Genomic DNA, 16,526 nt, shown 5'->3' on the forward strand with positions numbered 1-16,526 from the left:
ATATTTGTGAAACACAAGCAATGAAACTATAGCATTTACTGCATATTTGCAGATTATCCACCATTACTGTGAGGTATACATTTTGTCACCTTGACTTAATGATATCTTCAGTGTGTTCTTCCAAATATTCTACTTAGCATAGCACAAGGTAATAGGAACATAGACGTCTATTGATAAATATCATATTATGCTTCCTACTACTGCGAGATTAACATCATTTTTTGTGATTATCTTTAACATATTAGCTACATAATCTGAGATCTACACTATGTAATTCAAGTCTCAACTTGACTCTACATAATTTTGCATTATTTACAACATTAACATGATTCTTCAATTTACCTGAAGTGTAAATTCATTCAATCATCGGTCATTTTTGTAGGACAAAATGTCCAACGTAGAGTTCGATAGACTCGAGTTAGAAGGCCAAAACTATCTAACTTGGGCAATGGATATGAAGATAAGTCTATCGTCCCACAGACTTATAACGGTGATTAATCCTCCCCAAGAAGTAGATCCGCCACTTCTAGATTAAATCAAGTATGAAGCTCTATACTTCATAAGGAATCATCTTCATCCAAATTTAAAATCTGAATACTTGATGGATAATAATCCATTTGATCTATGAAACTCGCTCAAACAGCGTTATGAACAACAAAAGACAGTCATTCTGCCTGAAGCACAACGCGAGTGGTCCAACAGATGACAAAGCTCCATTGGAGAATACAACCATGCTGTTCATAAGATCTGCTCTTAGTTGCTATTTTCTGACAAAGCTCCCACATATGAGGAGAAAATTAAAAAAAGACTTTATCTACAATCCTTCCTGCCCATAGGGTATTGCAATAACAATACTGTGCTAGGAATTACCAGTACTATTCTGAATTAATTCACACTTTACTTCAGACCGAAAAATATGATGAACTTCTGTTGAAGAATCATCAACAACGCCCTACAGGCTCTGCTCCATTACTTGAAGTAAATTCTAATATTCAAAATACCATAAAGTTCGACGGCAATAAATGCCGCCCAAAGAACTTCAAAGGCAACAAGAAGCAAAAATTTCATAGACACAACAAGGGGAAGGATATTTCCAAGAACAATCAAGACACATCTGAAATTTATCGTAAATGTGGTTGCTACAGCCACACAACTAAGAAATACCGCATCCCAAGAAACTTCATTGATCTATACCTCAAGTCCATTGGACGAAGTCAACCAGCTCAAGGCGAAAGATTTGAAACGCATTTCAATCTTCAACCTGACACCACCAGGAAGGCCAGTTGTTCCCAAAGCGTTCCTCTATAATCGGACAATGACATTACACTGCATCAGCGTGAGGACCTTGAGAGCACAGACAACATGATCGTGGAATTTGCTTCCAACGAATTATTTGCCCTATATAGTATTGTAATAGATTGTTATCATCTTATACTGTATTGTATATTCCAATAATGTATCTGCACATTGATACTCAATAAAGTTGTATGTATTATATATATCTATGATTCACCATATCAAGACATAATAAACAATGATTAATAAAACTAGATTACAAGTCTTTAAGTGATTACAATTTCATAATAATTTACATAACGAACACAAGGAGGATAAAATACAGTTTTATCTCCTAGTGGGTTACAATCACTATGCAGCGGAAAAACACATGAACAACAAAAGATGGGTAGTGATATGTGCCCATAAGCACAACCCCAAAAAACATCTCCTGAGTAGGTAGCACTACTCTTTCTCATCTCCAACGTCAACGGGCGTGAAGTAGCCGAACACTAACTCTTTCTCACCTGAAAATTAAAGCAGCGTGAGTACGAAGATACTCGTAAGACTTAATCTATAATGGGTACTTAATAATAACCTAACTCCAAGGAAATGCATTTAAGGATGCGTAGCAAGGAATCAACCATAAAGGTTAAATGAATTTCATGTGCAAAGTAGAATTTAACTTAAGGTGTGAGCATCTACACCTAACAATAAGCAACATTCTATCATGAGATCATTGACATAACACATCTATCATTAGAACCATCTCAACTCGTCATCAACATCACCATCCATTCTCAACATACCATGATAATATTCCAATATTGAAACTCTATGATTGATGCAAATGGACAGAAGCATGCTTATAACTGAGAGCGCGGCAATTTGAATTGATCTTACACCCTGCAGGAAGTACATCTTTATCCACACGATACGAGGATCATTCGGTTTGTGCTACCTACTAAAGTACACACAAGGGGTACTAGTGACAACCTTTTCTAATTGAGCCCCAACCGTTTGAACATGCACCTATAGGTGTGAAAGTCCACTAGGGCTACTCCCGGAGCACCCTAGATACGCCTAAAGGTGTGGAGGTAGCTAAAACTACTCCTCGAGCAAATTAGATACCTCTAAAAACCTATTATGCCCACAAAACATTTACGATGTTACCTGTACAAGCCTATTATGCCCACGACACCATAGGCCAATAAGCCAAAAGGTCAAAACTACAACAGGTATTTGGCTTATCTTAACATTATATCGACATGTGGTAAGTATGAAAAATGCCAAGGCCAACTACAATAATGGACGATGCTTAACCGATGCAAGCGGTCTATAACATCCGGGTTCCTCCCCCGACCTACCCATAGCATCGCCCACATCTTATATCATCCTCACAACTCATACATCCCAACATCATCGTTGTTTTTGTGAACAAATAAAAGTCTTAAGCTCACGAACGATGGTTGAACCACCGCTCGTCTTCTACCGATGACCTAAGCTTTCTTAGCACATCATGTTCATTTTATGTTTGACAAACACATAACGACAACCTGGGTTACAAAGGATCAATAGATAATCAATTCCAAGGTAGGACGATGCAACAATTACGATCTACCCATAAAAACCCGACAACGACTAGCTAGTATGCATAACTTACATAAAGCATAAATTATCAAATTAGACATAGGTGCTTAGTTTCTTCACACACAAAATCACAATCAGGTTCCATCTCAAGAATACCCCCGTCGCTCTCTGATTCGTCGATTGCTAACAGAAAGAACGGTGAATCACAATTAACATGATAAAATGTTATAATACATGCACCGAATGCCATGAAAATATAACATGATGCAACAAGAATCACTTGAATTACGGTTCATTAGCTTATGGTATAAATGATTTATTTCATGTATGTTCAAAAAGGACCTTAATTAAGCTAGCTATTAAGATTAAAAAACTTCGACAATTTAAACAACACTTTCATACCAAAGTAAATTTTTCCTCGAAAGAACTGATCATAACATGAATTTTCCAAGTGGTTTCATAATTTTAGGACATGGTATTGTGATTTAATTAAATAGAAACACATTTAATTAATTAATTAATTATCATTTTTTTTTGAGTTCCAACATTTTCAACATGTAGTTCACACTTATACGAAGCTGACGCAACTAGTTTTATGATTTTTAGAGTTCGTATGAATTAACTACGAAATACATAAGCTATCAGCAAAGTAAAAAAGAAAAGAAAAACGTCTGATGAACATTAAATTTGGAAGTTCTAGGTTAAGGTTAGAACTTCCGGGTTAACTTTCGAGTGAGGTTCCGAGCGAAGGTTCTCGGTTAAATTTGCTCGGATCAACTCGGAACTTCCGGGCTATACTCGGAACTTCTAAGTAGGGTTCTCGGGTATTTTTAGCTATGATTACCCGGAACTTCCGAGCTGTAGGGGAATGCGAGTTTACGACGAGTTCTTTGCCAATTCAACTTGCATGTCGAAACCTATTTCACATAAGCATATATATACACTAAAGCATTGATTCTAGATCTAATTTACCCACTCCACAAACTCGATTCACTAGCTCTTACTCATCCAACATTCTCATACTAGCTCCATTTTAGCTTACTCATCCAACATTCTCATACTAGCTCCATTTTAGCAAGAACAATGTCACTTCGCAATCACACATACACAACTCCAAAAGCCAACAAATTTGTGCCTTCTCACATGAAAAACCTAGGAGACTTACCCTAGGTCTTGTTGGAGGTTGGCGAATGTCGGTTGGGGAAGAATCGGAGGGAAAATGACTTGGGGAAGAGAGGCAAGCTGCTGCTAAAAAATTTCACTGGAGATGAGTGATGAAATCGATTTGGAAAATGCTCAAATCTTCATGCATGCGAGAACGAATTGGATGGATGAAAAGCTAGAAAGGTGGAGAACACCATGGCAACACATCCGTATCTTGCTTTTGCTTCTAGAGGGCAGATTTTTTAAGAGAAGGAGAGAGCTTGAGGGAGGGAGAGCAGCAGCCCTGTTGTTCTTTGGGCAGCTCGGTTGGGAGAGAGGGAGCACGTGAGGGAGTGAGGGGGAGGGAGAAAGGTGCTGCTGCAGCCCAAAGAGAGAGGTGAGGTGGTGGGACCAGTTAGGTGGGTCCCACATGTAAGAGAAAAAGCACATTTTAGCTGTAAAACCTTTTTGCTCTCCCCATTTTAATATCCCAAAATAAGGTGCTCTAATGCTCCAAAAATTCTAAGAATTTTTGTGCCGCGATTACAAAACGAGATGAACCCATTTTAAATGGATTCACCCACAAAGCATGCAGAGGTTAAACTAAAAGAAAACTCAACAATCGGATATTTTTATAACTCTAAACAAAAGTTAAACCATCATTTAGAATAACAAATACTCATCATATGCTTAGCAATTAAACATGATGCATGATTATATTTAATGACATGATCACAGAATTGGGACGTGACAGGGGACAATCCGATAAAAGAGAAAATATGCTTAGTGAATAGTTATACTACTAACTCTATACTTAAGGAAACCAAATATTTCCTAACTCTTAAAAAGAGTAAAGGAAATATTATGACAATCGCTGGAAGCGATGCTATGATTGTTGGCAATGTTCGCTCTATAATCACCCTTTTTATGAGTACTCAAATCACAATCAATGATGTACTATTGTACCTTGATTCAACTCGTACCCTACTAAGTTATAGATATCCATCAAAATAGTTTCCATATCGAAACTCATATTGACAACAAAGAGGAATATCTCCTCATTACAAAAAATAACAGATATGCCACATAAATACTAGAGAAAATTTCCTCTTTATCATCAGGATTGAACTACACATACATCAAACTATTACCACATGTTGCGTATAAGGCAATTTTTTAGAATGTAGACACATTCCAAATATGGCACGATCCCCTTGGTCATCCTGACGTTGGGATGATGCGAAAAATTATCAGCAATTCAATTGGTCATGACATAAATACTACCAAATTTACACAATCATCGGATTTTGTGTGCCCTGTATGTGTCATAGGGAAATTAATTTTAAGACCCTGTTATCTTAAAATCCAAGTTGAACCACTCAACTTCCTTGAACGCATTCAAAGCGATATATGTGGTCCAATCTAACCATTATCTGGATCATTTAGGTACTTTATTATTCTCATTGACGCATCTACACGATGGTCACATGTGTATCTTGTATCCACATGAAACCATACATTTGCCAAAATAATTGCTGAAATTATTAAATTATGAGCATATTATCCTAAACATAGGATACAATTCATTCAAATGGACAATGCTGCAGAATTCACCTCACGTGTTTTCAATGATTATTGTGTGACCCTAGGAATTCTAGTCTAGCATTCAGTACCATACGTCCATACTCAAAATGGTTTGACTAGATCTCTCATCAAGAGAGTCAAGCGCATCGCACGACCATTATTACATAATTGCAACTTACTAACTTTATGTAGGGGTCATGCAGTCTTACACGCTGCTAACTTAATTCATTTGCGACCAATTACATATCACACAAGTTCCCCACTACAGCTAGTACGTGGAAATCCTCCTAGCATTTTCCATCTGCAAAAGTTCAGTTGCGTTGTGTATGTATTGATCTCACCACCACATCGTACATCAATGGGCCCACATAGGAAATTGAGGATCTACGTGGGGTATAACTCTCCGTCGATTATAAAATACATCAAGCCCCTCACAGGGGACCTATTTATATCCTGGTACATTGATTGTATATTTGATAAGGGGCAATTCCCAACATTAAGGGGGTTTTCAAGTACCAAAAAGAATGCTAGAAAATCAATTGGAATGTGTAGAGATCGATAATGTCCTAAGAGGAGAGTGAATTATGACACTTAAAACTATTTGGCTCCAAAAACTTCACAAGATAAACATATATAAAATTCTATCTAAATGTGTTATAGGCTTATCTAGTGTGTACTCAACTGTTTAAAAGGGATTGCAATCTATTTAGGAGGGTAAATTGCAAGTATGTAAATACGAAAACTTAAATAAGGTAAGGAGAGCAAACTCGGCACAAAGAATTTTTATCATGTGGTTTCAATGGTACAAATATCACATCTAATCCACGTTGGAGCTTCACCAAAGATATGCTCCAGGTCGCTAAGACTCTTCCAGTCATGGCTCTTGAGTCACCAAACCACCAAAGCAAGATCTCAAACCGGATGAGCTACCAAGCCACCAAGGCAAGGTCTCACCACTAGTCTCTCTTCTGGTCACTTGTCGTCGTCTTCACTTCAGAGCTTGATTCATCAAGACAAGGGTCTCCGTGTCCCTGTACAAGCTTCTTGCAGTCACTCCACACCAAGTCGGAGCGTCAACAAGCTTGAGCCACCAAGACCCAAGGTGTCGATGAGTCACCAATACTCTAAGGTGCTGACGTACCATTTGGTACACAATATGATCACTCCTTGATCCACTCTCTAGATAGCAACACCTAGCAACACTTTTCTCTAGGCCTAATAGCACTAATTACTCACTAATCTATGTGCTAATTGCTTTGGATGGTCACTTTTAGCACTTTGGTGGCTCAGATGTCTTCACAAGTATCTATAAGCTTCCCCTGGATAGACACACCCTCAAATGACCAAATGGAGGGGTATCTATAGCCTCAACCCCGCAGACTAGCCGTTGCTCCAACAGCTCAACTTTTCTGTATACGCCGGATGATCCAGTGTAGACAGATTGTACACCCCGGACTATCCGGTATGTACATTCTTCAAAAACTAGCCATTGGATATCCACTAAAACCCACTGTGAACGCATGATGTTTCGACGTGTTCACCACTTAATCGCCGGACTATCCAGCGTGCATATCTTCTTCTGCCAACCGAGTCATTTCTTCTCTGCACAAAACACTCTAGCGTGTAGAACCTCAGAGCGCCAGACCATCCGACGTGTAGTCTCTTTAACTTCTTTCTCTGGAAAAGCTCCGGGGTGCAAGGTCTTCATGCGCTGGACCTTCCAGTGTGTTAAACTCCATTATTCAACAGTTGCAATCTTCTCTGCAACAAATGCTCCGGCATGTATACCCTTCAGAGCGTCAGACCTTCCGGTGTGTTAACTCCATTCTTCAACAGCTGCAACCTTCTCTGCAACAAATGCTCCAGTGTGTATACCCTTTAGAGCGTTGAACCATTCGTCGTTAAATCTTTATCCCGGTTGTGGTAGCTTCTTCATGTGTTGTATCCTGAGACCTACTAAAGTATATACTTGACAAACATTCTAGTCCCATTGACTATGTTGTTATTAATCACTAAAATCACATTACATGCCCTAAGAGGGCCATATTCGGTACAGAATGTCATAGACATTTCCTTCACAGATTCATGTACTCAAGAATCTAAACTCCAAATTTAGAGAATCATAAATTTGCAACATATTACAAATAACCTAACAGATGCATTTACTAACAACAAAGGTGTCACCAAATCTTACATTCCTACTAGAAATGTGCCGAAAAGAGTTAAGGTACCAAACAAAATCACTCAACTCCCAAATCAAAATAAGAGAGGGACAAGCACGATAAAAAGGACAAAGCTTCCCGTAAGCCACCGTGGAAATATATGAATCATTCATCCAAAACAGTAAATGCAAATCAACGTGAAGTTGAACAACACCCAAGGCTATAAATATTATACATCCAATGGATGATCAGCATCCACATCCCAGCTCAACCGTGTAGACAAAGATTGATGTTAAGACATTGGAACACCGCAACTCTATTGTAAGGGGAAATCACAATAGGTCAGAAAGGTAGATGAAATTTTCATCAATTATATCGATTCTAGAGAATCATTCGACCGAAATACTACAATTGTCGATACTTCTCCTCAAAGATTGCAAACGACATTTACAATGATTCAGATCCCAAGACCATGGTAGAGTGCCGCAAGCGCTCAGACTAGACACAATAGAAGGATGTAATCTAGGCAGAATTGTGCTCACTCTCCAAAAAGAGGTATTCACATCAGTAATACCTACTCCTCGTAACATCTTCCATGTGGGATACAAGTGGGTTTTCGTCCGCAAACAGAACGAAAACAACGAAGTGTGAGATATAAAGTGTGGCTTGTAGAACAAGGGTTCACACAGAAACCCGTCATTGATTTTAATGAGATTTATTCTCTAGTAATGAATGGAATCATATTTCAACATCTAATTTAATTAGGAGTTCAAAATCATCTATCTATGCAGTTGATCGATGTAGCGACTGCATATCTATATGGGTCACTTGATTCAGACATATATATGAAAGTCTCCGAAGGACTAGACATTCCGAATACAAACGCAAACCACAACATGTACTGTGTAACAGTTAAAAGTCACTATATGGCTTAAATCAGTCAAAAATAATATGGTACAACCGACTTATTAAGTTCCTTCTGCAGAAGGGTTACTCTAACCACGATGATTGCATACTTGTGTTTATAATGAAATCTCAGTTAGATTTCATATCATCTCCAAACCACACACGACAAAACATGCAACATTAATAGACGGAATTTGAGATGAATGGCTTTGGTAAAAACCAAATTTCGCTTAAGTCTATAACTTGAGCATATTCCCTTTGAACATTTATCCATCCGTCCACCAATATCCAAATGATATTAGATAATCATATCCATCAAAACATTCATGGTTATTCAATCCCTAAATATGAATCAACATCCATTTATACATTGGGTTAATAATGAAAAGATATTAAATCTAACGTTCTTTGTCTTAGTACCATCAAAGCGCTCATATATCTTGCAAATCGCAATAAGTCTAATATTACATTTGTAGATAACTTGCTAGCTCAAACTTGCACAGCCCCAATAACACCATTAGGTGGGAGTCAAAGAGGATATCGACAGATATCTTTATGGCAACAAAGAACTAGATTTATTCTGCTAGCAAAATCAAGATATGACCATATTGGGATATTCAGATACGGGCTATATAACTGATCTCCATAACATCAGATCACATACTGATTTTATAGTGATATAGCCTTCTCATAAGAGTTGTCAAAATGATTCTAGTGACTATATCCATAAATCATTCTGAAATAATTGCATTATATAAAACAACACGTGAATGCGTATGGCTTCGCACAATGATAAACTGCATACAATATTGGTTTCATTGAATCACCAACTATTATCTATTAAGATAATTTTACATGCATTGCTCAAGTACAAACAGATTACATAAAGAGCAATATAACCAAATATATTGTCCCTAAATTGTTTATTCCTTATGAATTGCAAAATAATAGGGAGATAGAAATCTTGCAAACTAAATCATGTGATAATCTCGTTGATTTGTTTACTAAGTCCCTACCAACTTTCGCATTCCAAGAAGTCCACTGATGTAGATAGAGAGAGGCTATACAATATTGCGAAATGGAAAACACAGCCACAACTAAGTTATCAAAGGAGCTAAGGATGCAGAAATATGGGTGCGAGTTTTTGGCTCAGCAGATTGCTGACACGAGAGGTCAAAAATAGCCATGGGAGAATTCCAACCTGCACCAGCACAATAAGGGATTAGAGGATGATACAACTTCCATTTTCCTGCAAAAATATCCTGGGTTATCTAGTAAAAAAAAAGTTCCCCAATGGCCGAACAACAAAGTTTACTAGGATGTTTGTGTCAGTTTCAAAACTAATCCAAACAGGTGAAATACATTAGAATTTGAAACATCGCCATGTCCTATCTTTGTAATCCTACCCCTTTAACTTCTAATAAGACTGACGCCAAGGGAGAATTTTCAATCCAAATAGACAGTACATCGAGGCCCGTAAGTTAAAAGTTTGATGATACTTACCACAACGCGGCCTGTAGCAGCATCTACACCTCTCCAGGAAAACATCCTTCCTGAGAAGCATTTTGGAAGCATTAACTTCTAGATAACTCTCAACTATATAGCATAGCAAATGACCCATTATAAAAAAAAGGAGGCAATAAATAATTTTTTGTTGCCAAGAACAGCCATGTTAAGTACTAAGGAATAAGGATATCAACACTCATCAATCAGAAAGACAACTATACCCAAATTTAACATCAGCACAGATCCACAGAACTACAGCAGTATATAGTCTTATAACAACTATTCACATTCCTGATCCAAAAATTGACATATGTATTGAGTATTTGCAAAATGCCTAATTGTTTTCACTGAAAAAAAGCCTTATTGTCAAACCCTTCATATGTGTTTAGTGATTACTAACCTCACTATTAAGCTCATTTTAGTAACTTATCAAATGCATGCAGTAATTTACAGAAAAGGGGGAATAATTTCTTGAAGCAGATTATTCTTCTGCTGAAAGCATACTTATCTTTTGGATAGAATAGAACTAATCCAATAAATGCCATCACTGCATTAAAGTAAAGGTCACATAACATAGTGCCGTGAGCAAACTTCAGGATTCAGGTAGCGAACCATGCTTTAAAACAAGATGATAACTAATAAATGGCTTTAACATACCGAACGGCTGTAGCAGATGCTGGGGAACAGTAGTTACAGGAGTACTCCAAAACCACATAATGAGCACACCATAAATTAGAACCTACAAAGTGAATTTGATGAGACACTCTTGAAGCTATACATATGACATATCAAATGATGAAGGGAAAAAACTACATGAATCATCATGCACCTTGGTGATCAACAGAACTCTTCCATATTGGTCATATAATGACTGCTTCCCTTTAATGTTCAGCTCTTGTACTGTAAAATAGAGAAATAGAGAGATTTGTTAATTGCATTTGCACTTCTACACTAATTACCACTGGGTAATGAATTTCCGCTTTCAAATCAACATCTGTAAGGGCCTCAAGAATCAGGTACTATCAGAGGAAACGATTTTTTGAAGCATTACCAAGAATTCAACCCTTACGTTTTGCCATATCCTTCTCTTTAGCAGCAGCCAGCCGCTTGAGTTTCGCAGCTTGCGCAAACGTCGATGGCCTGCGACAAAAGCAGGAAAACAATGAGGGATAGGAGAGAATAAAAAGGTCTGAAGAACAACTATATCAAAATAGCCAAATCACAGGAGAAGGGTATCCAAATGGCCTACGTTGACAGTGCACTAGCCTCCTTGAGAAGTTGCGTGATCTCCATCCGTAGTTTGAGCTGATCATCACTAAATGATCCCCTCTGGAACATCAACAGGTCAGGACAATATTACTGGAAAAGAATTAACTGAAAACAGTCGGAATTGCAGCAGGTAACAGATCCAATAATCACGGAGCCAAGCATCTCTTCCATGTAGAATGGTTCATAAACTCCTTACTTTAACCAAAATCGAATCCCCCCCCCCCCCCCCCCAAAGAGAACAATCTTTTCTGGAACAAGAAAAGAAAAGAGCTTTCTTGGCACCGACCTTTCTGGCGAGATCGAGGACGCGGTCGAGCATCTGCAGCGCGGAGACGAGGAGGAAGACGAACAAAGCCGCCGGGGACATGGTCGCCGGTGGACACTGGCCAGCGAGGCGGCTCGGCTAGTGCGGCTGCGCGGGGCGGTGGCGGCGGGTTGGTGCGGTCGGGTGGGTGCCGGTCTCCTCAGTCCTCACTCTCCTGTCTGTGGCTAGAAGAGAGCCCGAATGAGCCAGGTCTGTTGTGCCCTTATGAATAAATCCAGGCCGTTCTTTTGCAGCCTTGTCGCATATCAACGGCTCAGATGAATCTAACACGGTAGTTATAGACACCTGAGCAGAAGCAAAGGGCAAAGGCCAAGGCGAGGCACCAACCCCGAGAATCCATGGCGCTCTCGAGCACGGCGGAGGAGAAGAAGACGGCGGCGGAGATCGTCGCCGCGCTGGATCTGCAGCGCCACCCCGACGGCGGATTCTACCTGGAGACCTTCCGCGACCCCTCCATTTCCCTCCCCAAGTCCACCCTCCCGCCCTGCTGTAAGCTTGCGCCACTCACTGTTCACTGCAGCTGTAACCGTTTGCCTAGGTTTCTTGATCCCGCGTTCTGCCTGCGTTTCCTTCGACTGGATCCAGTACTAGTGACGTACTTAAAGCTTTATGAATTGTAGAAGCACAAGTGACAGTTGCAAGTAGCTGTAATCGGTGTCTGTTTTGTGAATTGTGGGTGTGGGTGTGGGTGGGTGTGTTGGGGGGGAGGGGGGTAGATGATGGACCTGATGGTGATCTGTTTCCCTAACGCATGCTTCAATGTTCTAGTTTGATTTAGGTAAGTAAATAGCGTGATTGTCTTGAAGTAACCCGTAGCTGTATGTAAGGGGTGATTATGAGCTTTTAAGATTGCATCGAGATCATCACAGTGGTGTACCTCAGAAGGCAACCGAGTGAGCCTTTTATTTTGCTACGAATTTTACTTTCGGGAAAAGAATAGCTGCCGATTCTCAAACGTTAGAAGTTGATGCAATCTGTGCAATTGTGCTTCACTGAGGGAGTCGAGATTCTCGAAAGTCCAAACTGATTGGGAAGTGCAAACTGCTTCTATTAGCTTCAAGATGATTCCTCTGAGGCTCTGACAGTTGTCTTATCTGCAAGAGGTCTTCGCGACTTCACCTTAACCTTAAAACTCAACCCTGCCTTTGTGTTACAGCGAAAATTTAGGTAGAGTTGGCTACTCGTAATGGTCCCTTCCATTCTTTCAAAGAATAATTGTAAGAGTAACAAGGACATGGCCTGAACTTAGCATATATAGGCCCTTGTTTATCTGATTCCCTAGCCACTTAACTGGATGATTCAAAAAGAATCGCTAGGGTTCCGTACAAAAAAGAATTGCTAGGGTTCCAAGCAACTATTGGTAATCCATCATTAGTGCTAGTTTTCTAAACCATCTTGGAGTCGGGTACTGTTGATTTCTGAACCATGCATACACTTGAGCATCTCCACTAAACATTGATTGATAAACTTGTGATGAGAAAATTATTCTTCTAGCTTTTGTCCTGCTGCTTCTTTCCCGTCAAGTGAATGATACCTACTGTAACCATTAACCAAGCCAAAGTGTTGGTCATCTTCGACCCATAGCAGCAATTTTGTGACCTCGCGACATCATCCTAGCTAGCCTAAATAGGCAATAGCTACCCATTTGGTCCACAAATATTGGACTGTACTTCTGCTGTAGCTTCTAATTTTGGGGTGTGAAACTGACACATCAGCATTCAAAGTATGTCACATCCTTGTGCCTATAAAAACCCTTTCAGTGCCATGATACACCACAGATCATCTCATTCGGATCAGATGAGCCTTACCACCAAAGAAACAGAGTAGCTGATACCCTCATACCCATAGTATGTCACATCTTAGTGCATAATTATCATGGACTGTAAACTTTCCTCGTTGAGCCTCATGATTTTGGAGTATTGCATAATGCAAATACTTCTCTGATATATCGAATATATGTTTGAGACAAAGAACATTATGTCTTGATCACTTGGTTGTGCTTAGGCATCTGAATAATAGCTTGGATTAAGCAACAATATTTTCCCTAATTTCTTACTTTTGTGTTTCATTCCTTATAGATAAGGTGGACCGTGCTGTGAGCAGCTCCATCTATTTCCTGCTGCCTGCTGGGGAAATTGCTCGGCTGCACCGCATCCCTTGTGCTGAAACCTGGCACTACTACATGGGAGAATCTCTCACGGTCTGCAAACTAATCTGAAAATGAGATGCCTGGTTCTCTAAGAACACTTCTCAGCTCTTCTGTTCATCCAGGTGTTTGAGGTGCACGATGATGGGCAAATCAAGATGACAGTTGTTGGTCCTGATCTACGACATGGGCAGAAACCACAATATACGGTCCCTCCAAATGTGTGGTTCGGTGCCTTCTTGACCTGTGATATTGAGTCCTTCACGGAAGATGGAAGTGTATTTGTCAAGACTCCTGGAAGAGACCCTGCGCTGCATTATTCGTTTGTTGGTGTAACCTGTGCTCCAGCATTCCAGTTTGAGGACAATGAACTGGCAACGCGTGAGGACATAAAAGCTTTGGCTCCTAAGGCTGAAACTTTCATCAATTACCTTGCACCATCTTAGACAGCCTTGCCAGTGCAATTTGCTCTACTGAAAATCACTGTATGATATGAAATACTTTTATGACTCGCAAAAACAAGTTAGGACGGAAGTCTATGTTTGTCTGGAAAATTTCATTTGCTGAGAAGCCTGGCAGGTGCATGAAACATCATAGTTTGATGAGCTCTGCCCATCATATATTCCAGATTTCATCTGTATTGAGTTACAGTTCCCATTTCATCGGAACAAAATTATCCATTGATAATCTTCACTGCTGTTCTTGTTCCGTGTGATGCTCTAAAAGTGAAGCACGGTGGCAGTTGATCAACGTGTATATTAACTGATGGCAGCTTTGCACTAGAACATGACCGCGATATTCTCCCATTTCAGCTAGATGCCAATTGATCTGCTTTCAGCTACTAGTGCAGCTCAAGTTGGTCCATCTGCAAAACCTTATGTACCTGATTTAGGCAAGATCAGGAAAAGAGAAAGAATGGAACTAGACTATGAAACCACGCATAAGAGGTCAGGCAAATTGCCAAAGGGAAATTTTCACATAGCCTTACACACAGAAGACTGATCAGGACTATTAATTTGCATTGAGATTCGTGCTCAAGAAATATATGAAAAAAACCATGGGGCATGTGAGGAGAATCAAGGAATATATGAATATCGGGTTGGAGGAATGGAAGGCTAAGATAAGCCATGTGCGCACAAATGCATGTGGTTTTGCATTGCTGGGCAAATTTCAAAGGGAAGCTAAATGACCATCTAGAATCCAGATGCTACGTCCTAGAGCACTTCTAGTCTACTGGTCTGTAGGATTAATATGCCTAAGAGGGGGTGAATTGGGTTCTAAAACTTTTCTAACCCTAAAAACTATTGCAAGAGAAAGTAACAATCTTAAGCTAAATGTGCACTAGTTTGTAGGTGAAAGATATGCAAGCCCAATCAAGCACTATCCCGATTTTAGCAAAGCAACCCTAATAAAGAAAATTGTAAAAATGTAAATGCTAGAAGTAAATTGTTCAAAGTAAAGAGAAGGGATAGGGAGACTCAATTTTTTCCTAAGTATTGAAGAATAGGAACTCCCCCTAGTCCTCGTTGGACTCCAGATTAGTGGCTTCAAACTCGTGCATGATCATCTTGGGGCTTCAACAATTACTTCACCATGAAGCTCCTTAAGTCCAAACGTCACCAAGCTATTTAGGTGATGCTAATCACAAGAGTAACAAGCTAAGAACCTCACTCGACCTAATCTAAGCCAAAGAGAAGATTGAATGCACACTAGCTACTCTTTTAGCACTAATGATATCCTTAATCTTGCAATTAAAGAGTCTAGAAATCACTCAAGTGCTTCTTCTTCTTCTTCTTGACTTTCTAAGGATGTAACTGAGCTCAACCACCAGCTAAGAGAGTCTTCATAGCGCAGAGGGATGTGTATTTATAACCAACTACCACAACTAGTCATTACCCCTCAACTCATCAAATGATCCGATGATACCTTCCTTCTCTTCATCAAAACATCTAGTGCCTAGAGTTTGACATTGCCCAGGAAATAGCCATTATTGTACGGCCATACTCACTGGATGATCCGGTGAGATTTGAACACATACATTGGACCATCCTATGTGCACAACATCTTCAACCTTTTCCAACAATGTCTTTGTGTAATTACTCCAGTGAACCTTCCGATGCACATTGGAACATCCGGTGTTCATTGTTCCGATGAACATATGATGTGTAGAACTTCAATTGGATTCCTCATAAATGCTCTCTGTATAAACCTTCTAGTGAATCCTCCGGTGTTCATCAGATCATATGATGAACATGACTTCAATTTCCCCTGAAAATTGCTGTCTATATAGATCCTCCAGTGAATCCTCAGATGTTAACATCAGATTATCCGATGTTCACAAAATCTTTGAACTTCTCCATTTCATTCCAAATTTTGATCCATCTGTGATCTTCGCTTTGTTGGGCTTCATCTAAGCTACATGGTGCTAGATTTGACTAGTATGTATCATAACTATCTCTCTAACTCATACTAGGTTAAGTTACTATCCTCAACCTCTTAATAGTGCAGCCAAAGGAAAAACAAAAAATGTATCTACTCTAAATGTCAGCCCAACTCCTTGTGACACTTAGAACTAAATACTCCCTCCGGTTTCATATTACATGTCATTTTAAACAAGATT

General features: G+C 39.5%; 2 protein-coding genes across 3 annotated transcripts; one reads left to right on the forward strand and one right to left on the reverse strand.

Moving 5' to 3' along the window:
* Positions 1-9,453: 9,453 nt before the first annotated feature.
* On the reverse strand, positions 9,454-11,925 carry LOC133930693 (protein GET1-like). Of its 2 annotated transcripts, XM_062377402.1 has the most exons (7): positions 11,722-11,925; positions 11,416-11,495; positions 11,236-11,306; positions 10,996-11,066; positions 10,824-10,905; positions 10,164-10,213; positions 9,454-9,861 (listed from the first exon to the last, which is right to left on the reverse strand). In XM_062377402.1, the coding sequence occupies exons 1-7, from the start codon at positions 11,800-11,802 to the stop codon at positions 9,775-9,777; spliced, it is 522 nt and encodes a 173-aa protein (XP_062233386.1). In that variant the 5' UTR covers positions 11,803-11,925; the 3' UTR covers positions 9,454-9,774. The 2 variants fall into 2 exon arrangements, with proteins under 2 accessions (XP_062233386.1, XP_062233387.1); XM_062377403.1 differs by lacking the exons at positions 9,454-9,861; positions 10,164-10,213 and adding an exon at positions 10,220-10,713.
* Positions 11,926-12,034: 109 nt separating this feature from the next.
* On the forward strand, positions 12,035-14,604 carry LOC133930694 (uncharacterized). Its single transcript, XM_062377404.1, has 3 exons — positions 12,035-12,249; positions 13,839-13,960; positions 14,032-14,604. Exons 1-3 carry the CDS (start codon positions 12,099-12,101, stop codon positions 14,350-14,352), a joined length of 594 nt encoding a protein of 197 aa, XP_062233388.1. The 5' UTR covers positions 12,035-12,098; the 3' UTR covers positions 14,353-14,604.
* The last annotated feature ends 1,922 nt before the right edge of the window (positions 14,605-16,526 follow it).

Source organism: Phragmites australis, chromosome 10 (assembly GCF_958298935.1).
Source record: "Phragmites australis chromosome 10, lpPhrAust1.1, whole genome shotgun sequence".
In the NCBI taxonomy this organism is placed as follows: Eukaryota; Viridiplantae; Streptophyta; class Magnoliopsida; order Poales; family Poaceae; genus Phragmites; species Phragmites australis.